This window comes from Giraffa tippelskirchi, chromosome 9 (assembly GCF_054371585.1).
Source record: "Giraffa tippelskirchi isolate mGirTip1 chromosome 9, T2T-mGirTip1v1.2.pri, whole genome shotgun sequence".
Taxonomy (NCBI): Eukaryota; Metazoa; Chordata; class Mammalia; order Artiodactyla; family Giraffidae; genus Giraffa; species Giraffa tippelskirchi.
Window position 1 is genome coordinate 130601966 of NC_137283.1, and position 27938 is coordinate 130629903.

Genomic DNA, 27938 nt, shown 5'->3' on the forward strand with positions numbered 1-27938 from the left:
ATGCAGTCTTTTTCCAACATGAAAACTATTCCTTTCTCTGCTGGTGCTACCTTAACACCTAGATAGAAAAGGAGTAGTACAGAATGTTACAGTCAAAAGACCACTCAGGAATTCTAGGTTTGCTGGCAGAGTGCTTACCAGTGTATTCTCTGCCAATGTGTCACTGGGAATAATGAATCTCTTTATTTTTTCCAAGAGCCCACTGTCTCAGAGACACAGAGACACTTAAAATATTGTCCTGAAATCATCTGTTCTCCATATACTGTCCCACACAGTATCCTTACAGGTGGTCTTGCATCAAAAGATAATGTTTTACATTAATATTAAAAGGATTTTATAATGGTTTGTATTTTCTTGAAAATTTCCTAACACAATGTTTTGTAGTCTTTTTATGATCTACCGCTGTTTTCCAGTATGTCTAGCCACCCTTCTGTCAATATTCTTTCTTCCCTGTATGCTTTTGAAAATGAATAATTTGGACTATTTGGAAGACAGAATTTTTCTCTTATAAAACATAACCTATATTAATATATTTTATATTACTGTTTATACATCATCTGAAAACTCTAATTTGTGTCATATTACTTGTACATGCTGCATAAGAGAGTTCCTAAAAACACACACTATGACATTGTATTATTTTATTTTCTTGAACATAAAAAAGAAAAAAAATCAGTGGTTGTCTATAGGTTGAAGGTCAGTAAAAACTGCAAAGATTTTCCATTAAAAAAGAAAAAATAGGAAATGCTAAAAAAAAAAAAAAAAGCTTTATCAGTTCATTTTATAAAATTTGGTAAGCCCAAACTTTTGAAATTGTTGCCACAGGTTTCCCTGAAACCCAAGATAGTTTTAGAAACTTTAAAATCACACTTATTTCAATTGAAATGAACAGTGTTTAAGAATTATAGAGCTAGGACTAGATGGGTTCACAGACTTATGTCATTTCTCAAGTTGAGGGCACAGCTTGACACTGGTAGAATAGATGCCATTAAGGAGTTTCTGAGGATTTTAAATTGAACATAAAGACCATAATGCAAGCTAGATCACAATCTGAATTTGGGCACAATGAGTACGGTGGGGAAAGAACTGTCTTAATACTTTAAGATGCTTTTATTGCCAGGGAAAACCTATGGGCCATGCTACCTAACTAAGCATTTGACAGAGTAGATTTGACTCTTTGTTACATAATTTTCTCACTTATTTCCTTATCATTCTTCTCAACTTTTTTGCTGGTCCCTTCTCCTCTACACACCACACACTGCCCGCCACCCCCCCCAACACACACACATACCTTTTAATGTTTCTTGGTTCTGCTCCTTTCTTTGTCCACTTTCACACCCACATGATCTTTCACAGTCTCATGTATGTCTTTAAGTCTCATCTGTATGCTGATGATTCTCCAATGTGTATCTCTAGCCAAATAATTCTCCTGCACTCCAAATATCTATTTAAGATCTCCACTTGGGTGTCTAAAAGATGTCTCAAAATTAACATGTTTAAACTGAAATTCTGATCTTCCCAACCCAAACCTAATCTATCTGTTGCTCATTCTTCTAAGAAAAATCCCCTCATGCTTTAGGCAGGGTGAGGAGAAAGCAACGATTTTGAAATACATCCAGATCATTCACTTCTCCTTAAAAATCTAAGAAAATCTATTTTGCTATAGCCTAGCCAACTTGGGTTTTACAAAGTCTAACTGATGTGGGAAGGGAATTACCAAACTCCAGTATCCGATGACCATTCTATCTCACTAAAGAGATGTGAGAGAAAATGCTGAAAGCAAGATCAGTAAAAGACCGAGACTTAATTGCAGGATTATTGAATGCTTCAGCTCCCCTGCACTTCACCAACCATATCAAGGAGACTTATATATGACAGCAGGAGATTACAATGGAAAGAATGGTATTTATGACCCTATTTAAGTAGGGGTCTCTAGGGAAAGATAACAGGGGAAATAATAAATTAGAACACTACATAGAATGTTAGTTTCTGACACCTACAGGTACAGTAACCAACAAACACAGCCTAATTTCTATTTTAAAAACTCACACTAAAGACCTATTTACCTCAATTTCTTTTATCCTATACATCATGCCTAGCTTTCAACAAAAAAATTCCAAGGTATGTTAAAAGGCAAACAAGAGTCTGCACATACAATGCAAGCATCAATACTAGACTCAGACATGGAAGAGATTTTGAAATGATTGGCAATTTAAATATGATAAATATACGAAGGGCTCTAATGGAAGAAAATGCAAGAAAAGACAGCTATGTAAGCAATGAGATGGAAACTCTAGGAAATAACCACAAAGAAATGCTAGAAATTGAAAACATGGGAAAAGAATGAAAGAATAACTTTGATGTGTTCATTAATAAACTATATATGGCTAAGGAAAGAATCAGTGAGTCTGAAGATCTGTCAATAGAAACTTCCCAAACTGAAAAGAAAAAGAATGAAAAACAACTGAGAATTTCAAAGACCAGTAGGACAATTCCAAAGGCATAATACACACATGGGAGGAATGTTAGAAGGAAAAAAGAAAAAAGAAAAGACACAATCATGACGTTATAATGGCTGAGAATTTTCCAAAATTAATGAAGTTAGTAAACACAAATAATTGACACCTAAACATATCATATTCAAACTAAAGAAAATCAAAGAAAAGAGAAAAGTTAAAGAAGCCAGAAGGAAAAAAAAAAAAAATGAAACCTTTTTTCCTTTGGATGAAGGAAGCTAAGAACTACATTGGACTTCTCTTCAGAAACCATGAAAGCAGAAAGATAGTAAACAGTATATTAAAGTACTGAAAGAGAAAAAAAATACCAACCTAGAATTTTGTATGTGGAAAAATTATCCTTCAAAAGTCAAGGTGGAAGATGCCATCTCAAAATATCACTTTGGTTTAAGGATTACTTTGAGCTAAATGTACTTCAAAAGTAGCAGATTCAAGAACATGCTAATACCCCCTTTCTTCCTGAAAATAGGAGATAAAAACTCCATGCTAAAGATGTCCTCCATACCAGAAAAAAGAAAACATTTAAACAGGGAGTCAAAGCCAAGATAATTCTGGACAAACAAACCTTGTCAAAAGAATTTGTATCTTCCTTTAGCCTCTCCTCATAGTTTCAGTTCAGTTCAGTTGCTCAGTCGTGTACGACTCTTTGCGACCCGATGTATCGCAGCACACCAGGCCTCCCTGTCCATCACTAACTCCCTAAGTCCACCCAAACCCATGTCCATCGAGTTGGTGATGCCATCCAGCCATCTCATCCTCTGTCATCCCCTTCTCCTCCTGCCCCCAATCCTTCCCAGAATTAGGGTCTTTTCCAATGAGTCAACTCTTCGCATGAGGTGGCCAAAGTATTGGAGTTTCAGCTTCAACCTCAGCCCTTCCAATGAACACCCAAGACTGATCTCCTATAGGATGGACTGGTTGGATCTTCCTGCAGTCCAAGGGACTCTCAAGAGTCTTCTCCAACACCACAGTTCAAAAGCATCAATTCTTCCGCGCTCAGCTTTCTTCACCATCCAACTCTCACATCCATACATGACTACTGGAAAAACCATAGCCTTGACTAGATAGACCTTTGTTGGCAAAGTAATGTCTCTGCTTTTAAACATGCTATCTAGGTTGGTCATAACTTTCCTTCCAAGGAGTAAGCATCTTTTAATTTCATGGCTGTAATCACTATCTGCAGTGAATTTGTTGCCCCCAAAAATAAAATCTGACACTGTTTCCACTGTTTCCCCATCTAATTCCAATGAAGTGATGGGACCAGATGCCATGATCTTAGTTTTCTGAATGTTGAGCTTTAAGCCAACATTTTCACTCTCCTCTTTCACTTTCATCAAGAGGCTCTTTAGTTCTTCACTTTCTGCCATAAGGGTGGTGTCAACTGCATGTCTGAGGTTACTGATATTTCTCCTGGCAATCTTGATTCCAGCTTGTGCTTCATCCAGCCCAGCGTTTCTCATAATGCACTCTGCATATAAGTTAAATAAGCAGGGGGACAATATACAGTCTTGACGTACTCCTTTTCCTATTTGGAACCAGTCTGTTGTTCCATGTCCAGTTCTAACTGTTGCTTCCTGACCTGCATACAAGTTTCTCAAGAGACAGGTCAGATGGTCTGGTATTCCCATCTCTTTAAGAATTTTCCACAGTTTGTTGTGATCCACACAGTCAAAGACGTTGGCATAGTCAATAAAGCAGAAATAGATGTTTTTCTGGAACTCTCTTGCTTTTTTGATGATCCAGCGGATGTTGGCAATTTGATCTCTGGTTCCTCTGCCTTTTCTATAACCAGCTTGAACATCTGGAAGTTCACGGTTCACGTATAGCTGAAGCCTGGCTTGGTGAATTTTGAGCATTACTTTACTAGCATGTGAGATGAGTGCAACTGTGCAGTAGTTTGAGCATTCTTTGGCATTGCCTTTTTTTGGGATTGGAATGAAAACTGACCTTTTCTAGTCCTGTGGCCACTGCTGAGTTTTCCAGATTTGCTGGCATATTGAGTGCAGCACTTTCAGAGCATCATCTTTCAGGATTGGAAATAGCTCCACTGGAATCCCATCCCCCCCAGTAGCTCTGTTCGTGGTGACACTCCCTAAGGACCACTTGCTTCACCTTCCAGGACGTCTGCCTCTGGGTGCAGGTTTCACTGTTTCTTTGGGTTTTCATTTTCTTATGAGGGCTCCCACGTCAAACTCATGCAAATTTGTACGTTTCTCTCCTGTTAATCTAAGATCAGTTTAATTCTCAGGTCCAGCCAAAAATCTCTAAGAGGGTAGAGGTGAAATTTTTCCTTCCCTACAAAAGTGAAGGAGAGATAAAGACTTTCTCAAACAAAAATGATAAACTACGTCTACAGTGGACGTGACTTGCAAGGAATATAAAAGGAAGTTCTTCAGAGAAAAGAAAATTACATGTCAGAAACTCAGAGCTACATGAAGAAGAGCATTAGAGAAGAAATAAATGAAAGCAAAATAAAATGTTTTATTTTTCTTATTTTTAATTGATAGAACAGATAACAATCCATTCAAAATAAAAACTGCAACAACATTGGATGATTACACCACATTGATAATGAAATAAATGACAGCACTGACAAGAAAGAGTAACTGGGCATACTCTAAGTTACCTGCACTAATCATGAAATGGTGTAGTGTTAGTTGAAAGTAGACCTAGATTATACATACACATTTCAAAGTCTAAGGCAATGACTAAAAATATTTTTGAAGTAAAGCTGATATGCTGAGGAGGAAAGAAAATGGAATCATGTAAAAGGCTTAATTAAAATTACAGTAGGCAGAAAAAGAGTGGAATAACACATCTAGGTTTTTTGGATGGGGCCAAAGATAGATAGTAGGAAAGATGTAGCTACAACATCAGTCTTTAAGAATGGGGAGAAATTACAAGCCAAGATAGGATAGGAGAAAACCACAATTATAGATAAGGAAGCAGACAAAAAGGATAAGGTCAGTGATCAACATGCAGTCCAGTCTCAGGATTTTAAATGAGAGCAGGGAGTCTGGAGAAGAGACCTGTTGAAAGTAAGACTATGACTGAAGATGGATCTGTCCCTGGAATATTTGAGATTAAAAATGACCAAATTAAATAGAATTCTGGCAGATTAATTTGACAGTACATTGGAAAGAGAAGCTGAAATCGAGCATTTGTCTTTCTCTACTAAGTGCCATGAAGCCGACAGATAATCACGATACTGACAACTCACTCCATCTAATTGCTGTTGCATCAACTTCAAATTTTATATATTTTACCATTTTGTTAGATAATCCATTAAAACAAAATCCTTGTTATTGTTTATAATATTCTCTTTACTCTTGTGTGTTTTAAGTTCTCCACTCTTGTTCAGTCACTAAGTCGTGTCCAACTCTTTGTGACCCCGTGGACTGCAGCACAACAAGCTTCCCTGTCCTTTAGTCTTTCCTGGAGTTTGCTCAAATTCATGTCCATTGTGTCAATGATGCCATCTAAGCACCTCATCATGAAGTGATGGGACCAGATGCCATGATCTTCATTTTTTGAATGTTGAGTTTTAAGCCAGCTTTTTCACTCTCCTCTTTCACTTTCATCAAGAGGCTCTTTAGATCCTCTTCACTTTCTGCCATTTCTGCCACATTCTGTGTATTTGAGGTTATTGATATTTCTCCTGGCAATCTTGATTCTGGATTGTGCTTCATCCAGCCCAGCATTTCACATGATGTACTCTGCATATAAGTTAAATCAGCAGGGTGACAATATACAGCCTTGACGCACTCCTTTCCCAATTTAGGACAAGTCTGTTGTTCCATGCCCAGTTCTAACTGCTGCTTCTTGACCTGCATACAGATTTCACAAGAGGCAGGTAAGGTGGTCTGGTATTCCCATCTCTTAAAGAATTTTCCACAGTTTGTTGTGATCTACACAAGTCAAAGGCTTTGGTGTAATCAATAAAGCAGATGTCTTTCTGGAATTCCCTTGCTTTTCCTATGATTCAACAGATGTTGGCAATTTGATCTCTGGTTCCTCTGCCTTTTCTAAATCCAGCTTGTACATCTGTAAATTCTCAGTTCATGTACTGCTGAAGCCTAACTCGAAGGATTTTGAGCATTATCTTGGTAGCATGTGAAATGAATACAATTGTACGGTAGCTTGAACATACTTTGGCATTATCCTTCTTTGGGATTGGAATAAAAACTGATCCTTTTCAATCCTGTGCCTGTTGCTGAGTTTTCCAAATTTGCTGACATTTTGAGTGGAACACTTTAACAGCATCATCTTTTAGGATTTTAGAAGTTCTCTATAGCCAAAAGTTAAAAACATATATTTTTAAAAGTTTTCTAGAATTTGGATATAACAAACTTAAGTTTTCAAACTGAAATACTTTCATGATAAATTTTATTATATCTAAGTATGTGTCCAAGAGAAAGATAAATCAACATTTTTGCTGTTTTTCTTACAAAATAGACAGTTATATGCTGTTGTAAAATATTTTTTTAAAAATAAGAGGGGAGATATCACATGACAATCTTTATTAGCTTTAGACTACCACTGTTTACATTTGGTATATACAATTCCTGTGTGTGTGTGTGTGTGTGTGTGTGTGTGTGTGTGTACTACACATCTTTAAACTTATACATTTTTAACTTATAATTGGAAACATGTAATACTCTCTGTCACCACCAAAAATGAAAATGGTTATAGTGAGGGTGCTAAACTAAAAAATTTCCCAAAAAAGTTATCTTCACAAAAAACTGACAAAGAGATAAGAAGGTACCAACCCAGAGCATGCGAGGCATTCCTAAAAGTGTTTATTACAAATTTTCCAGTTTCAAATTAATCTGAAGTAAAAACAATATATATTCACACAACCTTAATTTACACTTCCCCAAATTTTCTTCCTGGGTAAACATGAATTATTGGGTACATTTCTGGTTTTCCAAAGGGAGCTATTAAGAAAGAAATTTCCATTCCATTTTCTCCTAAAAAGGTAGCATTGGTTTCCTCCCTCTGCTTCTGAGTCATTTCATTAAATTCTGTCTTTCTGCCTATTCTTTTCAGGGAAAGTCCCTTTTACAGTTAGGGCTAATGTTAATCATAATGTGATGCTTTTCTGCATTTCCCACTGCAACAACTCTTTTACCTAACTACGAACTTGGGGGACCCCACTAAAAATTATCTTTAAAGAGAAAATAAAGGTATATATTTAAGCTTGATTAATGTTAGGAAATACATGAATCCTTGCTGCTGCTGCTGCTAAGTTGCTTCAGTCGTGTCCGACTCTGTGCGACGCCTTGGACAGCTAATATTCTGGAATACTCTTGGTCTCAACTCAGCATTCAAGGGCCCATCCTTTGCATTAAACCTGAATTAGCAGTACATGGTTAGAAATCTACTGAGACAATCTTATTCAAGGCTGGAAGGCAAGATGGTTGTTTTGACATATTTTTATCTTAACAAATTTTGTAAATTTTAAAGTCTGCAGTTTTTCTCAATTTTTAGTTTCTCCTATATTATCATGGTTAAATAGTTCACGTATTTTTGGGAATTTTAACTTTCTGAGTTTGATTTTTGTTGTTGTTGTTATTTACTTTAAGACTATACTTATATTTCCCTGAAGTCCTTTCATAAATTTTGTCTCCAACTCTCACTTATTCAGTGAATTGGTTACATTTTTGCATCACATCCTACTCTTTATTATTCAATGATTATTAGATGTACTAATAATTTCTGAGCTTGCCTCATTCTAGACATTTAAATTAAAGTTTGATTTATCATTCATCTATTTGATCTCAATTTCCTTTATATTCTGTGACTTAATTTTTCCCATTTATTCAGTTTCATTTCAACTTAAGAGAAGCTATACAATGAAATTCCATTTTGTTGGCTGTCCTCCTCTGGTTCTACTTCTGTTTATATTTACAAACAGATATAGTTCCTTTTGGATCACTCTCCAACATTTGTAGCAGGAAAAAAATCATCGTGAGTGCCCTTGAGAAATCTTGCATTTGATATGGCTTTATCTGTAACACTACTCTGTCTTTCATAGTTTCATTTAGCTCATAAAAGCTAAGAAAAGTGAAGAGCCATTTTGTTATATTTAATGATACAATTAACATACTTTCTTCATTTGATATGTCAACTTGCCTGGCCTGTTGCAGCCAGTTATTTAATCAAACACTGTTGTCATGAAGGTATTTTGTAGATGTGGTTGTCATCCAAATGACTTGACTTTAAGTAAAGGATGTTGCTCTCGATATGTGGATGAGCCTCATCCAATCAGCTGAAGGTCTAAAAAGCAAAAACAAAGGTTTCCCAGAGAAGAAACTCTGCCTCAAGAAGGCAGCATAAACTTCTGCCTATGCTTCCAGCTTGCCAGCCTGTCTGAATGACATTAGTCACTGCCCTCCACCCCATAATTACATTAGCCAAGACCTTAAAATTAATTAAATATTTAAATAGTATACAACTATGCATATATAATACAATTATATATAATATAGATTTATATAAAATTGTATACTGTTTCTCTGGAGAACCCTGATAAAATGTTAATTATTGGTAGTTTAGGAATAAATAAACATGTATATACATATACACACACACATATGCAGTAAAAACTGTACTTTCCTCTGCTTGCTGTTTGATGTTTATATTAGTAGTAAGATTTCTGCCTAAAGGAAGAAAATTAAATGGAAGCTGGCTAGAGTATTCATGAGTTTTAGAGATCATGTTATGTCACAATATTTTCATGGACACATCAGAAAAGACATCACTAATAAAACTGAACTTGTTATATGACTACGTGTGCATACTAAATCGCTTCAGTCAAGTCCAACTCTTTGCGACCCTATGGACTGTAGCCCACCAGACTACTCTATCCATGGGATTTCCCAGGCAAGAATACTGGAGTGGGTTGCCACGCCCTCCTCCAGGGGATATTCCTCACCCAAGGATTGAACCCATGCTTCTTGAAGCTCCTGTATTGCAGGCAGATTCTTTACTGCTGAGCCACCTGGGAAGCCTGTTATATGACTATAAAAGGAGAATGAATATTCACTTCATGGCACCAAAGTTAGTATCACTTATAGTTATATAACTGATATATAACTGACACTAACTTTGGTGCCATGAAGTGAATATTCATTCTTCTTAGCTATTAAATTCATAAATATGTCATTGCAACAAATCAAATCTGGATATAGTAGGTGAGAAAATCCTCTTCTACCTAAACAGAATCTTTGTACTGTACAATATATGTAGACAGAAACAATTATTTTAGTTGCTTCATTCATTCATTCAAGTATTTAATTTATTGAATCAGTATCAGTATCAGTTCAGTTGCTCACTCGTGTCCAACTCTTTGCGACCCCATGAATCGCAGCATGCCAGGCCTCCCTGTCCATCAGCAACTCCCGGAGTTTACCCAAATCTATGTCCATCGAGTCAGTAATGCCACCCAACCATCTCATCCTCTGTCGTCCCCTTCTCCTCCTGCCCCCAATCCTTCCCAGCATTAGGGTCTTTTCCAAGGAGTCAACTCTTCGCATGAGGTGGCCAAAGTATTGCAGTTCCAGCTTCAATATCAGTCCTTCCAGTGAACACCCAGGACTGATCTCCTTTAGGATGGGCTGGTTGGATAATAAACATTTATCGGGGCTTTCCTGGTAGCTCAATGGTAAAGAATCTGCCTGTTAATGCAGGAGACGCAGGAGATGTGGGTTCGATCCCTGGGTTGGGGAGATCCACTGGAGGAGGAAATGGCAACCCACTCCAGTATTCTTGCCTGGGAAATCCTATGGACAGAGGAGCCTGGCGAGCTACAGTCCATGGGGTAGAAAAAGAGTTGGACATGACTTAGCAATGAAATAACTTTATCTCCAGCATTGAGAAAATAAATACATAAGAAATTGACTAAGAAAGTTTCAAAAATTACTAAAAAGTATATTGTGTTAAAAATATTAAGTTTATAAATTACACTTATCATTTAGTAATATTAGCAACCAGTCCTTTCAGGGTAATATTAGGTCCAGGAAAAACTCTGGGCTAGGACCAAATTAAGTAAGTAGTGAGGCTTATGGGTAAAATATATTGCTTTACAACCCTTTTTTCCCTCCAGTGTATCACAGGGTAAAAAGGAGGAAAAGAAAGAAAAAAGACAAGTTTCAGTGAATCTAAAAGATGTCTGCAATCCTTGACTAGACAAAGATTGAACTCAGATGGAATAATGGTCAGTGATTTGATAGAACAGAAAAAGGAAAGCCTATGTACCTAAGGTTTTTTCAGTAGTCATGAATGGATGTGAGAGTTGGACTATAAAGAAAGCTGAGCACCGAAGAATTGATGCTTTTGAACTGCGGTGTTGGAGAAGACTCTTGAGAGTCTCTCGGGCTGCAAGGAGATCAAACCAGTCCATCCTAAAGGAAATCAGTCCTGAATATTCATTGGAAGGATTGATGCTGAAGCTAAAACTCCCATACTTTGGCCACCTGATGAGAAGATCTGACTCATTTGAAAAGACCCGGATGCTGCGAAAGTTGAGGGCAGGAGGAGAAGGGGATGACAGAGGATGAGATGGTTAGATGGCATCACCGACTCAATGGACATGAGTTTAAGTAAACTCCAGGAGTTGGTGATGGACAGGGAGGCCTGGCTTGCTGCAGTCCATGGGGTCGCAAAGAGTCGGACACTGAGCGAATGAACTGAATTGATGTACCTAAGGAGTAGACTCCAATGAAAAGTCAGCCTTTTGTGCCCCACATGACACCCAAAAGGCTTTTGAATTGATGGCATAAGGTGGAGAAGGTAGAGGACAAAGCAAGGGGATTATATGAAGGTTTGAAGCATGATTAAACCCAGATCTTCAGTTCTAATTTGGGTAAGATGGCTGACAACTCCTCCAACCTCTCTCACTGCAGGAAACAATACAGGGTCCCAGAACCTGAAAAGTGAGCATAGGTGAGCAGAGAAGTGTGGAACTGAAAGCAAAATGGAGAAGTCTGAATCTATGAGGGAACAGTGAAACTCTCAGCAACTTCTCCACTCAGTTACAATAGTTTCATAACCCCCACACGGTATCAAGAACATTCTTTTCAGATGCAACTGAACAAGTCCTGGAGGAAAGACTCACAGGATCTGAATTTAGGGAATTCTCCAATGAAAAAGCCAAAAAAATGAAACCTGAAATTCAAAGCAAAGAGCTTGTATATAAACAGTACCTCACTTGTAAATTAAATTAAAAATTTGTCTCACATGTAAATAGGAACAAATGGCAAATAATTACTGAGCATTTGAGAAAACATTTAATAAGAATGACAGAGTAAAACTAAAAAAAAGACTGGAAGAGGCAGATAAAATGCAAGGAAATGCAGAAAACTTTAAGAAATAGTATATTCTCAGAGAGATAATCTATTGCGTCCTTAAAACAAGAATATGGTAACAGTTAAAAAATGATGTAAGAAATAACTCTTTGAAATTAAAAATATGATAGCTGAGATTAAAAATTCATTACAACAGTTGGAAATGCAGTTAAGCAATTTTCCCTGAAGGTAAACCAAAGATAAAAATTATAAAATAAAGAAAATAGTTGTATATTAGTATGGGAGCTTCAACATGAGATTAGAAGTTACAGAATGAAAAAAGAGAAAAAATAGTTGAAAGGCAATTACCAGAGAATTTATCCTAGAAATAAAGCACATGGATTTCCAACTTGAAAACTTCCTTCACAATGAAAGAACAGACCTACCACAAAGCCCATTACTGTGCGGTTTCTGAATACTATAGATAATTTCTCAAAACCAAAACTGGAAGGTAGATGATAAGGGAACAAAGCTTTCAAAATTCTGAGAAGTAGTTTTCAACTGGGAATTCCAGAAATAATCAAACTATCCATCTTATTTGAGTGTAAAATAAAGATCTTTTCAAACAAGCAGGTCTTGTAATCAACTAATTAATATCCTCTGCACCTTTCTTAGGAAACAAGTAAGGTATGGGCTCCACAAAACCAAAGAAAAACAGAAAAGAATGTTATTTGAGTTCAGAAATTGCTTGTAAACACAGAAGCAATTCGAAGGTAACCACCAGGATGGTGTTAAATAAAAATTCCAGTACAAAAATGTTATGGACTAAATGTTTGTGTTCCGCAGTATTCACATGTTGAAACTGACTCTCAATGTAGGGATACAGAAGGTGGCACCTTTGGGAGGTGATTAGAATTAAACAAAGTCATAAGGATAGATAAAATCATGGAGCCCTCATAAATGAGATTAGAGCCCTTATAAAAGTCACCGGAGGGGTTTCCTAGATGGTACAGTGATAAAGAACCCACCTTCAATGCAAGAGATGCAGGAGACGTGGGTTCGATCCCTGGGTAGGGAAGATCCCCTGGAGGAGGAAATGGCAACCCATTCCAGTATCCTTGTCTAGAAAATTCCATGGACAGAGGAGCCTGGCAGGCGACAGTCCATGGAGTCGCAAAGAGTCAGACATGACCAAGCAACTGAAGCTGCAAAATTCACTAGAGGGAGACTTCCACAGGGGTCCAATGGTTAAGACTCTGCGCTTCCACTGTAAGGGGCATGGATTCGATCCCTGGTGGGGGAAGTTCCACATGCCACGTGGTGCAGCCAAAAAGAAAAAAAAAGAAATGTCACCAGAGAGTGTCCTTTTCCTCTCTGCTCTGAACCGTGTGAGGATACTGTCAGTCTGCAACCTGCAAGAGATTCCTCAACAGAATTCGACTGTCCTGGCAACCTAATCTCAGACTTTCAGCCTTGAGAACTGTAAGAAACAAATTCCTGTTGCTTATAAGCCACCCAGTTTACAGTATTTTTTTTTATTATAGCATCCCAACCTGAGCCAAGCACCTATGCATTAGTTCTAGAGATCCACAGATACAGACTGGAGCATGAGGTTGGAGAGTTCCAGGAGGAATATTTCAGGATAAAAAATAAAAGAAGACGTAGATCTCCTGACAGTTTGGGCTCTGGAAAATTGTAGAGAACAGGTTTTTGTTTTTTTTTAACAAAGATGTTGGAACATACTCCAAGTCTTAGGAGAGGACTGAAGAAGACTAAGCAATGAAATAATAAGGTCATTATTACAGAAAAATAAAGTTATACAGAAGTGGAATTATGGTCGTTATCTACCACCTCATTCGGCAATGAATTGTCACAGAAATGAAACTACTTAACCATAACTCATCATAAACTGAGAGAAAGGAGAAAGAGAAAAGAAAGTAGGAATATAAGATCGGTAAATCTTCACATCACAAGTGAAAATCAGTAGTTTATGTCTAAAATTGATCACTTGAAAAATAGCAATAGGATATATTATTTGGAAATGTGAATGGCAATACAAGCAAGCAGGAGCAAAATATTTAAAGGAGTTACTTCAGAGTAGCAGAATGTAGGGGAAATTTGAAAATGATCAAGAACATGGGTTTGCTGATAACTTTGTCTTTTTACCACTATTTGATATTTCTGACTTTGACAAAAATGGAATTTTTTTAAATAAATGAGAGAAAGAGTAAGTCTCAGAATCCTAAAAGGTCGATGCATTTTTTTCTTCATCTGTCACCTATACAATATTAAGATACTGCCTTTCTGATAACACCATTCTGCTTGTATGATTTCAGCTCTCTGTTCATAAATGAACTAATATATCATATGTTTGAGTGGAAACCTTTCCCCAGATTTTGAAAGGCACTAAGTTTTTCTCCTAAAGCAAAATGCAGCTTCCCAACTTGTAAAATTTCCATTAGTAAAAAACAACTATCAATCAATACATCAAAACATAACTTCATTAAAAAGTTTTAATGATCAAGATTTCTAGTTTTTTGAAGCAATTTTAAATAACTGCCTCCATTTTTCATGTGCCAATATTATGCATTCCCTCTGTTATACTAATATGAATTTTATCTTCCTGTTAAATGCACAAACTGATTTTGCTATGATTTATATGAAACCTGTGGTTAGAGGTCTTAGGTGGTTACTTATACCTCCTTCAAGAGATTTAGTGTTTTAAAAAATCATTAGATCTTTGCTAAGAGTTAGAGAGGTTTGGCCTATGATGGAAATACGACCAAGAATTTACAGAAACAAATATTTCATTTAAACGCTTTCGGCTACTTTTCTTTTTTAGTGAAGTCTAGATTTTCCTAGCCCTAGGAGTAGAATACCTTACATTTCTTCTTTTCTCTATTTACTTGCTATGTTCTCTTTTCAACAAATCAATAATTTCATAGCTTCCTATAGTTCTCAATATTTTTCATCTTGGTTTTTGCTCTGAGGTTTCTCTAAGGTTCCCTGTTCCTAACTCAGATCTATTCTTTTTCTTGCAGACCGCAACTTAGCAGACCACATGCTCGTGAATTCAAGGCAAGTTTAACTCTTCAATATAACAAAAAAGAATAATGTAAAACAAGACCACAATTGATTTAAAAAGTCTAAATAATTATGTATAAAAAGAAACAGAATTACAGATGTAGAAAACAACCTTACGGTTACTAAGGGGTAAGATGGAGGAGGGATAAATTGGAAGATCAAGATTGACATACACACACAACTAGATATAAAATAGATAACTAATAAGGACCTACTGTATAGTACAAGGACCTCTACTCAATACTCTGTAATAGAAAACGGTCTAAAAAAGAGTGAATGTATGTATAACTGATTCACTTTGCTGTATACCTGAAATTAACACATTATAAACCAACTGTACTCCAATAAAATTTTAAAAACTAAATTGAAAGTAAAATTTAAAAGTCTACATTTTATCTTTAGAAGAAAAATGCCTATAATAACAATTTTTAAAATTGGACTTTTTCTGTTGAACACCCAGCATCCATTTTCAGGAAATACTCTGCAGTCAGTATACAGGTAAAGCAGTCTCATACAGAATCCTGAAATTTCTATACAATAAGAGCTAATGCTTAAAATAATCCCTAAAAATTAAAGATCCAAAATAATTAAAATCAAAGTACAATTTTAATATTATTAAAGAATAGAAATTGGATTAAAACCTTTTGGGAAGGATTTTATTTCATCCAAAGGCAATTTCTTCTGGGACCTTAGTTATTAGCATGAAATTATATTTAAGTCTGTCTAAACAATTCAGTTAATATCCCTTGCTCTTTGTAAATGTTAATATTTACTAAACAGCACCACTACTCAGCCAGCAAATCAAGCCAGAAGCTTGGCAATGAGGTTGACTTCTTTTCACTTCCAATAGACCTTGAGCTCTGGCTGAATGTACTTCTGAAATACCCAGTAAGAGCAGCTGTCCCTCTTAGGTTACCACTATATTAACTTTCCAGTAGTCTGCCATAGAACAAGCGGCCTCACTACAGTTCTATCTTGTTTATCCAGCTGGAAAATTTCTCTTCATTTGCCCTTTGGACAAATTTAACTCCGGTTTAATCCCTTACTTAACCTGTATATTTCAAGACCCACCATGCCTTATTCTACTCCTCCATTGCATGTTTTGATAACTGTCTCAACCTGCCTTCTCTTTTCTCATGCCAGCTGCACTAGAACCACAATCTCTTGCTTATCTCCTTTCCTGTAAGCTGCATCTGCTTCCTCCAACGTTGTCCTCTCTTTCTCTACCTGCCCATCTCCTAGTCAGCCTTCAGATCTCAGTTTACATGCCATTTCCTCAGTGAAGGCTTTTGTGATACCTAACATAATTCATTAAATAATGTAGCTATCTTGTTCACGTATTTAGGTTCTGGGTTCACCGTCATTTGCATCTGCATTATAAGAGCTGCCAATGGTTTTAGAAAAACAACCGATTTTAAAATGAGAAAATGCTACCCATTATTTATGAAAATTGAGGAAAATCCAATTACCAATTTTGATTGTACATTTTGTGAAAGCTGCCAGAAGACTAATGTAAGGTCTAAAGTTTACTGTGACTTCAATTTTTTGCCATATTGACCAGTTATTGACCAGAGTCAGAATCCAGGACTTCTGACTGAAAATACAGAACTCTTTGCTCCATACTTGCCCTGCTTATGTGCCATAATCTTAAAAACTCAAGGTGTTAATTTCTTTAGGATTACAAGGCTCTATCCAACTATTCCTGTGGTGAACACATGTACACCCATGGCAGATTCATGTCAATGTATGGCAAAACCAATACAATATTGTAAAGTAAAATAAATAAATAAATAATAAAATTTTTTTAAAATGCAAAAATCTTATGAAGATTATGCCATTTGCAGCAACGTGAATGGACCTAGAGATTGTCACATTGACTGAAGTAAGTCAGACAGAGAAGAAGTATTTATGACATCCCTTATATGCAGAATCTAAAAAGAAATGATACAAATGAAGTTATTTACAAAACAGACTCACAGACTTAGTGAATGAGAACTTACAGTTGCCAGGGGGAAAGGATCAGGGGAAGGATAGATAGGGAGTTTGGGCTAAAAGTGTACACACTGCTATATTTAAAATGGATAACCAACAAGGACCTACTGTATAGCACAAGGAACTCTGCTCAATGTTATGTGGCAGCCTGGATGGGAGGGGAGTTTGGAGCTTTTCCCTTAAGTCAGAGGAACTCTCAGCTTATAGGAAGATTTATGACCAATAATGGATGGCTAAAAACAAGAAAAAAAGACTCTCACAAAATAGGAGTAAGGGACACATTAAGGTAACTTTGCATCCTGATCACTTTTGACCACCTCCATACAAGAAAGCTATGTAAAATCCTAAAAGATGATGCTGTTAAAGTGCTGCACTCAATATGCCAGCAAAGTTGGAAAACTCAGCAGTGGTCAGAGAACTGGAAGAGGCCAGTTTTCATTTCAATCCCAAAGAAAGGCAATGCCAAAGAAAGTTCAAACTACCATACAGTTGCACTCATTTCACATGCTAGCAAGGTAATGCTCAAAATCCTTCAAGTTAGGTTTCAACAGTATGTGAACCAAGAACTTCCAGATGTATAAGCTGGATTTAGAAAAGGCAGAGGAACCAGAGATCAAATTGCCAACATCCATTGGATCATAGAAAAAGCAAGGGAATTCCAAAAAATTATCTACTTCTGCTTCATTGATTATGGTAAAGCCTTTGACTGTGTGGATCACATCTGGAAAATTCTCAAAAAGATGAGGATACCAGACCACCTGACCTGCCTCCTGAGAAACCTATAGCAGACAAGAAGCAACAGTTAGAACTGTTCATGGAACAATGGACTGGTTCAAAATTGGGAAAAGAGTACATCAAGGCTGTATATTGTCACCCTGCTTTTTAAAATTATATGCAGAGTACATAATGCAAAATGCCAAGCTGGATGAATCACAAGCTGGAATCAAGATTGCCAGGAGAAACATCAACAACCTCAGATATGCATAGGATACCACTCTAAAGGCAGAAAATGAAGAGGAACTAGAGAGCCTCTTGATGAGGGTGAAAGAGGAAAGTGAAAAAGCTGGCTTAAAACTCAACATTCAAAAAACTAAGATCATGGCATCCAATCCCATAACTTCATGGCACATGGATGGGGAAAAGTGTAAACAGTGACAGATTTTATTTTCTTGGGCTCCAGAATCACTGTGGACAATGGCTGCAGCCATGAATTAAAAGATGCTTGCTCCTTGGAAGGAAAGCTATGACAAACCTAGACAGCATATTAAAAAGCAGAGACATCATTTTGCCAACAAAGGTTCATACAGTCAACACTACGCTTTTTCCAGTAATCATGTATGGATGTGAGAGTTGGACTATAAAGAAAGGTGAGCGCCGAAGAACAGGTGCTTTTGAACTGTGGTGTTGGAGAAGACTCTTGAGGGTCCCTTGGACAGCCAGGAGATCAAAGCAGTAAATCCTAAAGGAAGTCAACCCTAAATATTCATTAGAAGGACTGGTGCTGAAGTTCCAATACTTTGGCCACTGATGTGAAGAGTCGACTCATTGGAAAAGACCCTGATGCTGGGAAAGATTGAGGGTAGGAGGAGAAGGGGGCAACAGAGAATGAGATGGTTGGAAGGCATGACTGACTCCATGGACATGAGTTTGGGCAAACTTTGGGAGATATTGAGGGACAGGGAAGCCTGATGTGCTGCAGTTCATGGGGTCACAAAGAGTCAGACACAACTTAGAGACTGAACAACAACAATACAATATAAGAAAGCTTATTTCCAACCAATTATGCTGTATTCTAAAATGTAACTTTTTTTGATCATGTTTAACTGGCAGTGATAAAAAATAAATCAATATTTTAATCTGTCTGTACCTGACAATTACAGCATTTTACATTTGGATAGCATTACACAATTTAAAATATTCATTTAAATACATTATTGAATTTGATTCTTGAAACAAATACATAGCTTGCTTATTTATAGATGAGAATCTAACTTTCAATGGGCTTAATGGATAAGTAGGGACACAGTTTCATTCTTTAGACTAAAATCTTCCTCTTTCCCAAACCCCACAAACTTGCTCATAAAGCATCATTCTCAGTAGATACTTACATTTCATCACACCTTGAATTTCATAAACAGGCTTGAGAATCACAGCACCATGAAAGCCTCTAGGGAATGGATTTGTTGAGTCCCACTCAGCTGAAAAACCTGTAAGTATCACAGTTCGTGTTCTGTTCTTGGGGATCTTCCATTGTATAATTTCCTTTAGGGTATAAATATGTTCATCTTCACACTCATAGAACTCTCCTTCTTGTGACAAAGGCAAAGTAAATGAGTGATTTTGATGATTCCTTAGCACACCACAGTTTACCATTATTTCTCCATTGATCTCTTCCACTGAGTTGAGCATGATTCGCTCACCTTGCTTTATGATGAGATTCTCTAGTTTTATATCCTTCTGATGATAGAAGCAAGGATGATTCAGTCTACTTGGTCTAATATGGTTGGCTTTTGTAATCTCTTCCATAGTGAGGTATGGAGTTGTATCAGCCACAATCTTAAAGAGACCTGAGAACAGAATTCTGTGAATTAAAAAGAGTTCTTAACAATGAAGTTCTCATGAGTAAATCACAGTGAGAGAGTTATAAAGCAAGTAAAGCATAGCATTTAAAAGTAATGTACCTTTTTAAAGATTAGAGATATTCGTTTTAACCCTGAGTTCTTCTAGGGTACATCTTAATGTATTCTGTAGGCTGGATTGTCAGATCCAGACAGGCCACATAGATGGAAACAAGGGGAAAATGTCTTGAAATAGAAAAGGCCCATTTCTTGAAAATTAAATCTGCATGAAATACTGGTTCTCTCCTAACTACATGTGTGATCTTGAGCAAGGCACTTAATCTCTCAAGATCACATTTTTAATTTTTAAAATGAAAGGAGTAGATTAGATGAGTATTTCCATATATATTCTCTGGACACACCAAAATTAAAAAGATATTCCAGTAGGAAATTGTTTCATGGTCATAGTTAACAAAGCTATTACCTGGAACTTGACCATACTGATGACTAACACATTATGAATGAACTTAATGGCATTAAATTGTACACTTAAAGTGGTAAATTTGATGCTATGTATATTTTACCATAACAAAAAGTATCTACCTTTTTCCAAGTAATTTGAAATTTCTCAGAAACTTTAGATGCACTATGACTCATAAGAGAGGAATATAACATGCAGAATTTCCCAAATTTCTTTCATCATAAAACTCTTAGGGAAACATTCATTAATAAATTACAAAACAGTATATCATATATATTAGTTATCCACATAACTCTCACTGGGAAATGCTAGGTTAGAAAGTTGTTCTGGATTGAAATCTCTTGATTATATATCATTCATTCTTTCTATTACTTCTCTAATTTTGTCATAGTTTCACTATTTCAAATCTTTTCTTCCAATACTATTGGGACAGTCAAGCAACACAGTAAGAAAATTTTTATGTTTGCATGTTTAAATTTAATTCTTCTCTTTCAATTATTTTGCATTTATTTCATAGGCACATCTGTTTTGTAACACTAACAGAAATTTATTTATTGAATAAATTTCATTAAATTCCAAAGAAAGTAAGGACAAAGGAAAAATTAGGTAACTGCTTGCTTAACTCCAAAGTAAATTAAGAAAATATTACATAATAGCATCCACTTAGAAATCAGCATCTAAAGAACCCTACAAGAATGATATAGCTTGGAAAAGTTATTTATTCACTTAGTCAAAAATATAGTCCAATTAAATTTGTCTTTATATCAAATTATTATTAACCAGATTAAAATGTCTTTTACATGTATTTTGGGTTATGGTACAAAGATTTATGTTGCTATTTTACTCAAACAAAAAAAAAATACAGGATTTTGATTGTTTTTAAATATAAATGTTCTGAAAAAGTACGTGATTCAATCCTGACTACGACTGAGGAAGATAGCATGTGCAATCTGTCTTGAAAACTTTTATAAATCAAATAGTGTTCATCTCCTGCATGGTGTGCTTGAAGACAGTAAGGGAAAAAAACATTTACTTTGAAGGAGCTTCTTATTTTGTTATGTCTTGTATCAGGGAAAATCCAATAAAACAGTACTCTTGAATTCCCCACAGCAACTGAATTTGTGTGTGTGTGTGTATGTGTGTGTATGTGTGTGTAAGTGTGTGTATGTGTGTGTGTATGTGTGTGTGTGTATGTGTAAGTGTGTGTGTATGCGTGTGTATGTGTGTATGTGTATGTGTGTGTGTGTGCACTCGTGTGCAAGTGTATCCACATGTTTAGTCTCATTTGTCTCCATGGGAAGATTTATTTCTAAGAGTCCACAGGCATTATAAGGGTATAAAAAATTTAGCAGTTTTTCTGAAATAGGTTTAAATAATAGCTACCTAGAATCTCATAAGTTTAGAGAAACATAGTTTTATTTCTATCCTAGCTATATTGATGACATAAGTCACAGAAGAATTAATTCAGTATCTTCTTTCCTGGGGAATTGGGTTCACCTAAGGTAATAAGAGACCCAAAATGTTATGAAGTAGAAAAGCCTGAAACCCTAAGGGCCACTATTATTTCAAGTTAATCACACATTTCAGAGCTGTCTTGCTGGATGTCTCTATTGCAAGAAAAATCTATCTAAGAAATCTGTGTGTTTTCCCTTAGAACTTGATTAAGGACACAGTTTAGCATACCAAGTGGCAGAGTACAGTAAAAATATTTTATTTACTTGTTTCTTTATATATTATTGCAGCCAGTCCAAAGAGTCTCTCCTTATAAACAGCCATTCAATACCATATAAACTAGTTTCAAGTATATAGAAATATGTATCTACACACATACATATGAAAGTGAAGGTGAAAGTTGCTCACTCGTGCTTGACTTTTTGCAACCCCATGGACTATACAGGCAGGCCATGGGATTCTCCAGGCCAGAATACTGGAGTGGGTAGCCTTTCCCTTCTCCAGGGCATTGTCCTAACACAGGGACTGAACCCAGGTCTCCCACATTGCAGGCATATTCTTTACCAGCTGAGCCACAAAGGAAGCCCAAGAATACTGGAGTGGGTAGCCTATACTTTCTCCAGTGGATCTTCCCAGCCCAGGAACTGAACCGAGGTCTTCCTGCATTGCAGGCAGATTCTTTATCAACTGAGCTATGAGGGAAGCCCTACACATACATATATATATGAATTATGTCATACTGGAACTATAATTTCATAATAAACTAAAGCAATATAGTTTTATAGTGCAGAAAATATAATCTATTATTTTTTCAAAACACAAAACAAAACATATTTCAGGAGTTGCGTGATAATTAGAGTAATAATAAAATAAGTCAATATATAATCTTAACAATTTAAATTAAAAAGCAGAAAGAAAATAGATTTCTATTCCAAATTTGATTGTCACCTATTGAAATGGATGGGCTTCCCAGGTGGCACTACTGGTAAAGAACTTACTTGCCAGCACAGGAGACGTAAGAGACATGAGTTCAATCCCTGGGTTGGAAAGATTCTTCGGAGAAGAGGAAGGCAATCCACTCCAGTGTTCTTGCCTGGAGAATCCCCATGGACAGAGGAACCTGGTGGGCTACAGTCTATAGGGTTGCAAAGAGTTGTACACTACTGAATCAACTTAGGACACATGCAAAAAGGATGCTACTCTTATTTCTGCTTAGGAGAAACTGCTCATATGGAGTGTGTTTCTTGAGAAACAAAAATTATAAGGAAATGTAACCAGCTAATCTGTTGAAACTTAGTCAATAAGTAAATTAAGTCTTTGAGATCTTAATCCTGAATCTTAGGCTTTTGGGAAGTTTCTATTTTTATATAATTCTCAATGATCTGCAATCATTGTTATTAGTAGTAACAACTGAAATTTTCTTAAAAAGTAACAAATTTGAACAATTTTTTTCATATGCATCATTTATAATCTTTTAAGAACAGTAAAATAAATATTACCAAGGAATATAAAAAGTCATGATTTTTCACAGTCATGGCTGTAAGATCTCAACTCAGACTTTTGAAATCCAAATATCATAATCTTAACTACACACCAGGCTACCTCCCTTTCATGCAAATGACTTACAAGGACACTGTCTATGAAAACGTATTTATTCCAGTTCACAAAATATGTATGTGATCTTACAAGCTGGCCCTTGCTTTCTACTGATCAGCCTTTCCAGACCTTCCAATATAAAAAAAAGCTAAAATAAATTCCTGGTTCACTGTGCAGAATTTACAATCATCAGACTTTTTTCTACTTTTTCCATTACCTCATCAATTCTCACACAAATAGGGAGAAATTTTTTAAAAAACAAAATTTCCAACTGTATATTACAATACTATTTATATTCCAACTGTGTATTCACATAAGATCACTGTGAAGAGTTCACAATCTTTTTTCCTCATCTAATCTCTAGCTCAGGTATGCAGATGACACCACCCTTATGGCAGAAAGTGAAGAACTAAAGAGCCTCTTGATAAAAGTGAAAGAGGAGAGTGAAAAAGCTGGCTTAAAGCTCAACATTCAGAAAACCATAATCATGGCATCTGGTCCCATCATTTCACGGCAAATAGATGGGGAAACAGTGACAGACTTTATTTTGGGGGGCTCCAAAATCACTGCAGATAGTGACTGAAGCCATGAAATTAAAAGACACTTACTCCTTGGAAGAAAAGTTATGACCAACCTAGAAAGCATATTAAAAAGCAGAGACATTACTTTGCCAACAAAGGTCTATCCAGTCAAGGCTATGGTTTTTCCAGTAATCATGTATGGATGTGAGAGTTGGACTATAAAGAAAGCTGAGCCCCAAAGAATTGATGCTTTGAACTGTGGTGTTGGAGAAGACTTTTGAGAGTCCCTTGGACTGCAAGGAGACCCAACCAGTCCATCCTAAAGGAGATCAGTCCTGAATATTCACTGGAAGGACTGATCTTGAAACTGAAACTCCAATACTTTGGCCATCTGATGCAAAGAACTGACTCATTTGAAAAACCCTGATACTGGGAAAGATTGAAGGCGGGAGGAGAAGGGGCGACAGAGGATGAGATGGTTGGATGGCATCGCTGACTCAATGGATGTGAGTTTGAGAAAACTCCAGGAGTTGGTGATGGACAGGAAGGCCTGGCGTGCCGCTGTCCACGGGGTTGCAAAGAGTCGGACATGACTGAGTGACTGAATTGAACTGAACTGAACTGGATCTCTAGCTTGCTTTCACAGTTCCAACCAAACATATCCCTCCAACTCTGAGAAAAGGAATCCTAGAGTGAACTTTATGAACTAATTCTCATTTTCCTCTCATACCTTCAAAATTAGGATATTAAAAGAATAGTAGCTTAGAATGTGCTGGAAATTTACCTGCATGATAGAATTCAATTTCCTGAATAACAATATGAGGTAGCTAGAAATAAAAAACAAACGCTTCACAAACAAGCGCGGGAAAGTCTGAAGAGACACCATAAATTCTCTATCATCTCAAAGCACATAAAATACATAGTAGGATTTTGTGTCTCTAAAGCTCAAGGGCTTAATCACAAGGTTACACATTTAAACTTTTCATTATTATTTGGAGCCATAAGTTGTTTTTCTAGCTTTTCACCCTTCTTTTGGGTGCGGAAATTCTTAGAACTTCTTAAAACAAGCAAGATGAGAAAGTGAACTTCACTGATATTTAAGACATTGATTGGCACTAGTTTCACCTCTTCATATGTCAGGTGGCCACATGCCTTGAGGTAGAGGCACATGGGCGTCCAGGAAACTGCACAAGCTGAAGGAGTGACAGCGCTGCCTATTAGATCATGTACTCTGAGTTCACTGCAGACCACCTGGCCATATGTTAAGTGGGTTTCCAGAAGATATGATCACAGTTTCTAAATAAAGTAAATCTCACAAAATGGATAAATGACTTCACACACTTCTTGCAAAAATCGTGTATTGAAAATAAAACTAATATAACACAAATAAGAAGCAAAAAATGACAAAGCTGACATTTCTACTCTCACTCAAGTTTTTCTTTAGCCATATTATGAAATAAAACAATGACTGCTGCTGCTGCTGCTGCTTAGTCGCTTCAGTCGTGTCCGACTCTGTGCGACCCCATAGACAGCAGCCCACCAGGCACCCCGTCCCTGGGATTCTCCAGACAAGAATACTGGAGTGGGTTGCCATTTCCTTCTCCAATGCATGAAAGTGAAAAGTGGAAGTGAAGTCGGCTAGTCTAATAAAATATGAAAGGTGGCTGAAACTTCTTTAATACTTTTAAAGTTGTCAAAATGTAGATTTATATCCATTATCATCATAGAGAAATTAGCTTTTGAGATATAGGTTAACAATACATAAAATACACATGCAAGCACATAATTTTAAATAAATACATATTATTTGAGATATTGCTCAAAAATTTCCAATAGACTGATCTATGTGAAGAAGAACATTTAGAGACAAATCAAACTGTTTGTCATACAAAGACATACATGATGTACTTTTTGTCTTGTGTCTGGTCTCTCTGCCAGTAAAGCAAACTGTATTTCACTTATTTTTGTGAGGGTATGCCTCTGCCTCTTAAAATGGCACTTTGTCCTGCAATCAACTTCTTAAGAATCCCTGTTATTTTATACTTGCTTATGTAAGTTTTTTATTCTGCATTTTTCTATTATTTTGTTATATTCCCAAGGTAATTCTTAGGTCAGGATATCCTACAAAAACTATCTTCTTCAAGACTACCCCAAATCTGGTATTTTGACTAGAAATTTTAGCTCAATTATCTCTACTTAATTTCGGATTTAATGAGATGCATGAACTACCCTATCAAAGCAAAAAAACCCACAAAATTCTTGGGCAAAGTAATGAAATGTAATAATAATAACATCCAAGCTGTAAAAAAAACTTTTTCAGATTTCTCACAGTCAATTATAGGATTACTGAAAATCATCAACTAATAAGTGATTCTAACAATCTTGATAGAAGTCTCTAAGAGTAGCAACAAAGAATGCAAGGAAAGTCAAAGTTCGTAAGAAAAGTTTGCATAGTAATTTAATGGGGTATTTAGGAGGGAAGAAGACATATCTAAGATGGTGACCAAGTCTGTTAAATGCTAGATGCTAAGTGAGGATGTAGAATTCCTATGTTTGAATGTCTTTACATGTATAATGAAATGAGAATTATCTATAATAGCCGTTAATGGTTTTTAATAGTTCTTTTACTTGGGGGTAAAAAACAATAAATCATAAAACCTTTTGATTCATTTTTATCTCAATGGTTCAAACACTGCATGAAAAAAACTCTTATTTTCCCACTAAGTCCTTAAAAGGTTTGACTATGCATATCTAATACATTTGAGATATTTAGCAAATAATTCCTGTAAATAACGTTAGATTTTAAAATCAAATGATATAATTTTATATCTATGCCTAAAACTCTGTTATAATCATGGCTTTATTAATAAAAGTACCATATATCCTTGTTCATGTTAAAACTTTCTCTCTACTAAGCAGTGAGAATGAGTAATAGACCTAGGATGAAGTGAGATGTGAGAAATTTTTCTTTTCATGAATCTTGACTAGAGCACAGTTCTCTGGACTCTTGCAGTTCACAGAGCACTGCCCCTTTTATTATAAGAATACACAGAGAGGCATCAGGACTGGAAAGAACCCCCAAAGACAATTCGTCCCCTCAAATGTCTCATAAGGCTTTATTAGGAGGATAGTAGAAATATTACAGATTTACTATTTCTGGCCCTTGGTGACTTCAGGCACTAGAATTTTCAGGGCCAGCAACATACTACTATTCCAATAGTAAAGTAAAGTAGTCCGAGTAGGAATTGTTGATTCAAACAGACGGAGTTTAATTTTGACCTCAGTCCTTCCCCCACTGCGTAAAGTTGAGAACTTAAATTCTCAGAGTTATAATTTCCTTTTCTGTAAAATGGAGAATATTGTATCATTCTCCTCATAAAGTCATTCTGATGATTAAATGAGTCAATACATGTAACACACTTAGATAGCACTTAACACATAGCAACCACCAAAAAAAGGAAAATACAAAAAAAATAATAGCTATTCTTTCACCTCATTTTCTTTCGCTCTGGAATTCTAAGCCATTGTAGGATTGTTATAACATCAGAGAGACGAACACGTATAGGGCCAAAGAGTACACACTAGATATTACAGTTTGGATCAAATTAGATGAGACAAAATATGTAGAATCCACAATTCAGTAGTATGTGACACAGGTTGAGCAAAAATAATTCCCAGCAACCATAGATTATGCCAGAGTGCTTGATTATGGAAAAGAGCCTCATTGTGACTTCTTTAGCTGGACTGCCTTTGGGGAAATATTTCTAGGTGGCTTTGAGGAGTCCTGTCTGACTCCGTGCTTCGATAAATTTGCTTAGAATTTAACCATCATAATACTATGCTCATAATAAGCTGATTATAGGGAGATGTAAGCACATGTTAAATACAAATATTGTGCTGGTTGTAGCTATTCACAAGGTATACATTATACACAGTTGCTGAAGTTCCCTTGAACAAAAGAAGCAGCAAAATGCCAAGGCATTTTTGAAAATGTGTTTTATTCATGGCTCTGAAGGGTAGTTGAAGCCAACTGAGGGAGGAGTATATCCTCCCTCTATTTTAATGATCTTAATTTTGCTAATGGAAAGAGTTTGGGAGCCATGTGGTGCTGATTGCATTGTTCAGTATTGATGTTGCTTGCAAATTAAATGTACCTAAGTAGCCACCTGTTTATGCTTATGATTATGTAAAGCCCCATATGTTTCCCTCTCTACACATGGGAGGTAAATATTGAAAAAATTATTCTGGTGTGAAGGGTGAAAACAGCAGCAATTCTTCTATAACTGTCAACATATGGTGTAGTGTTTCCTTTAATGTTGTGCTTTGTCTGACATATCTGCTGATTTTTACCATGCAGTGTTCAAAAAAAATCTGTTATCCATGGTTATACAAAACAATTAAAAATCAGTTTACATTAAATTCAAATTAGGAAGAGATATAGTTTTCCAATG

The 27938-nt window shown here is 36.2% G+C and overlaps 1 protein-coding gene across 6 annotated transcripts in view; it reads right to left on the reverse strand.

The window, feature by feature from the left end:
- Positions 1-27938, reverse strand: part of THEMIS (thymocyte selection associated) — a 227920-nt gene that overhangs the window by 106023 nt on the left and 93959 nt on the right. For all 6 annotated transcript variants that reach the window (XR_014064340.1, XM_081526215.1, XM_081526212.1 and 3 more), the window contains one exon: positions 18988-19446. Coding sequence is in view for 5 of the 6 variants with exons in the window: in XM_081526215.1 (XP_081382341.1) it covers positions 18988-19446 (459 nt within the window). In the remaining variant the exon portion in view is untranslated. The remainder of the gene's footprint in view (positions 1-18987; positions 19447-27938) is intronic.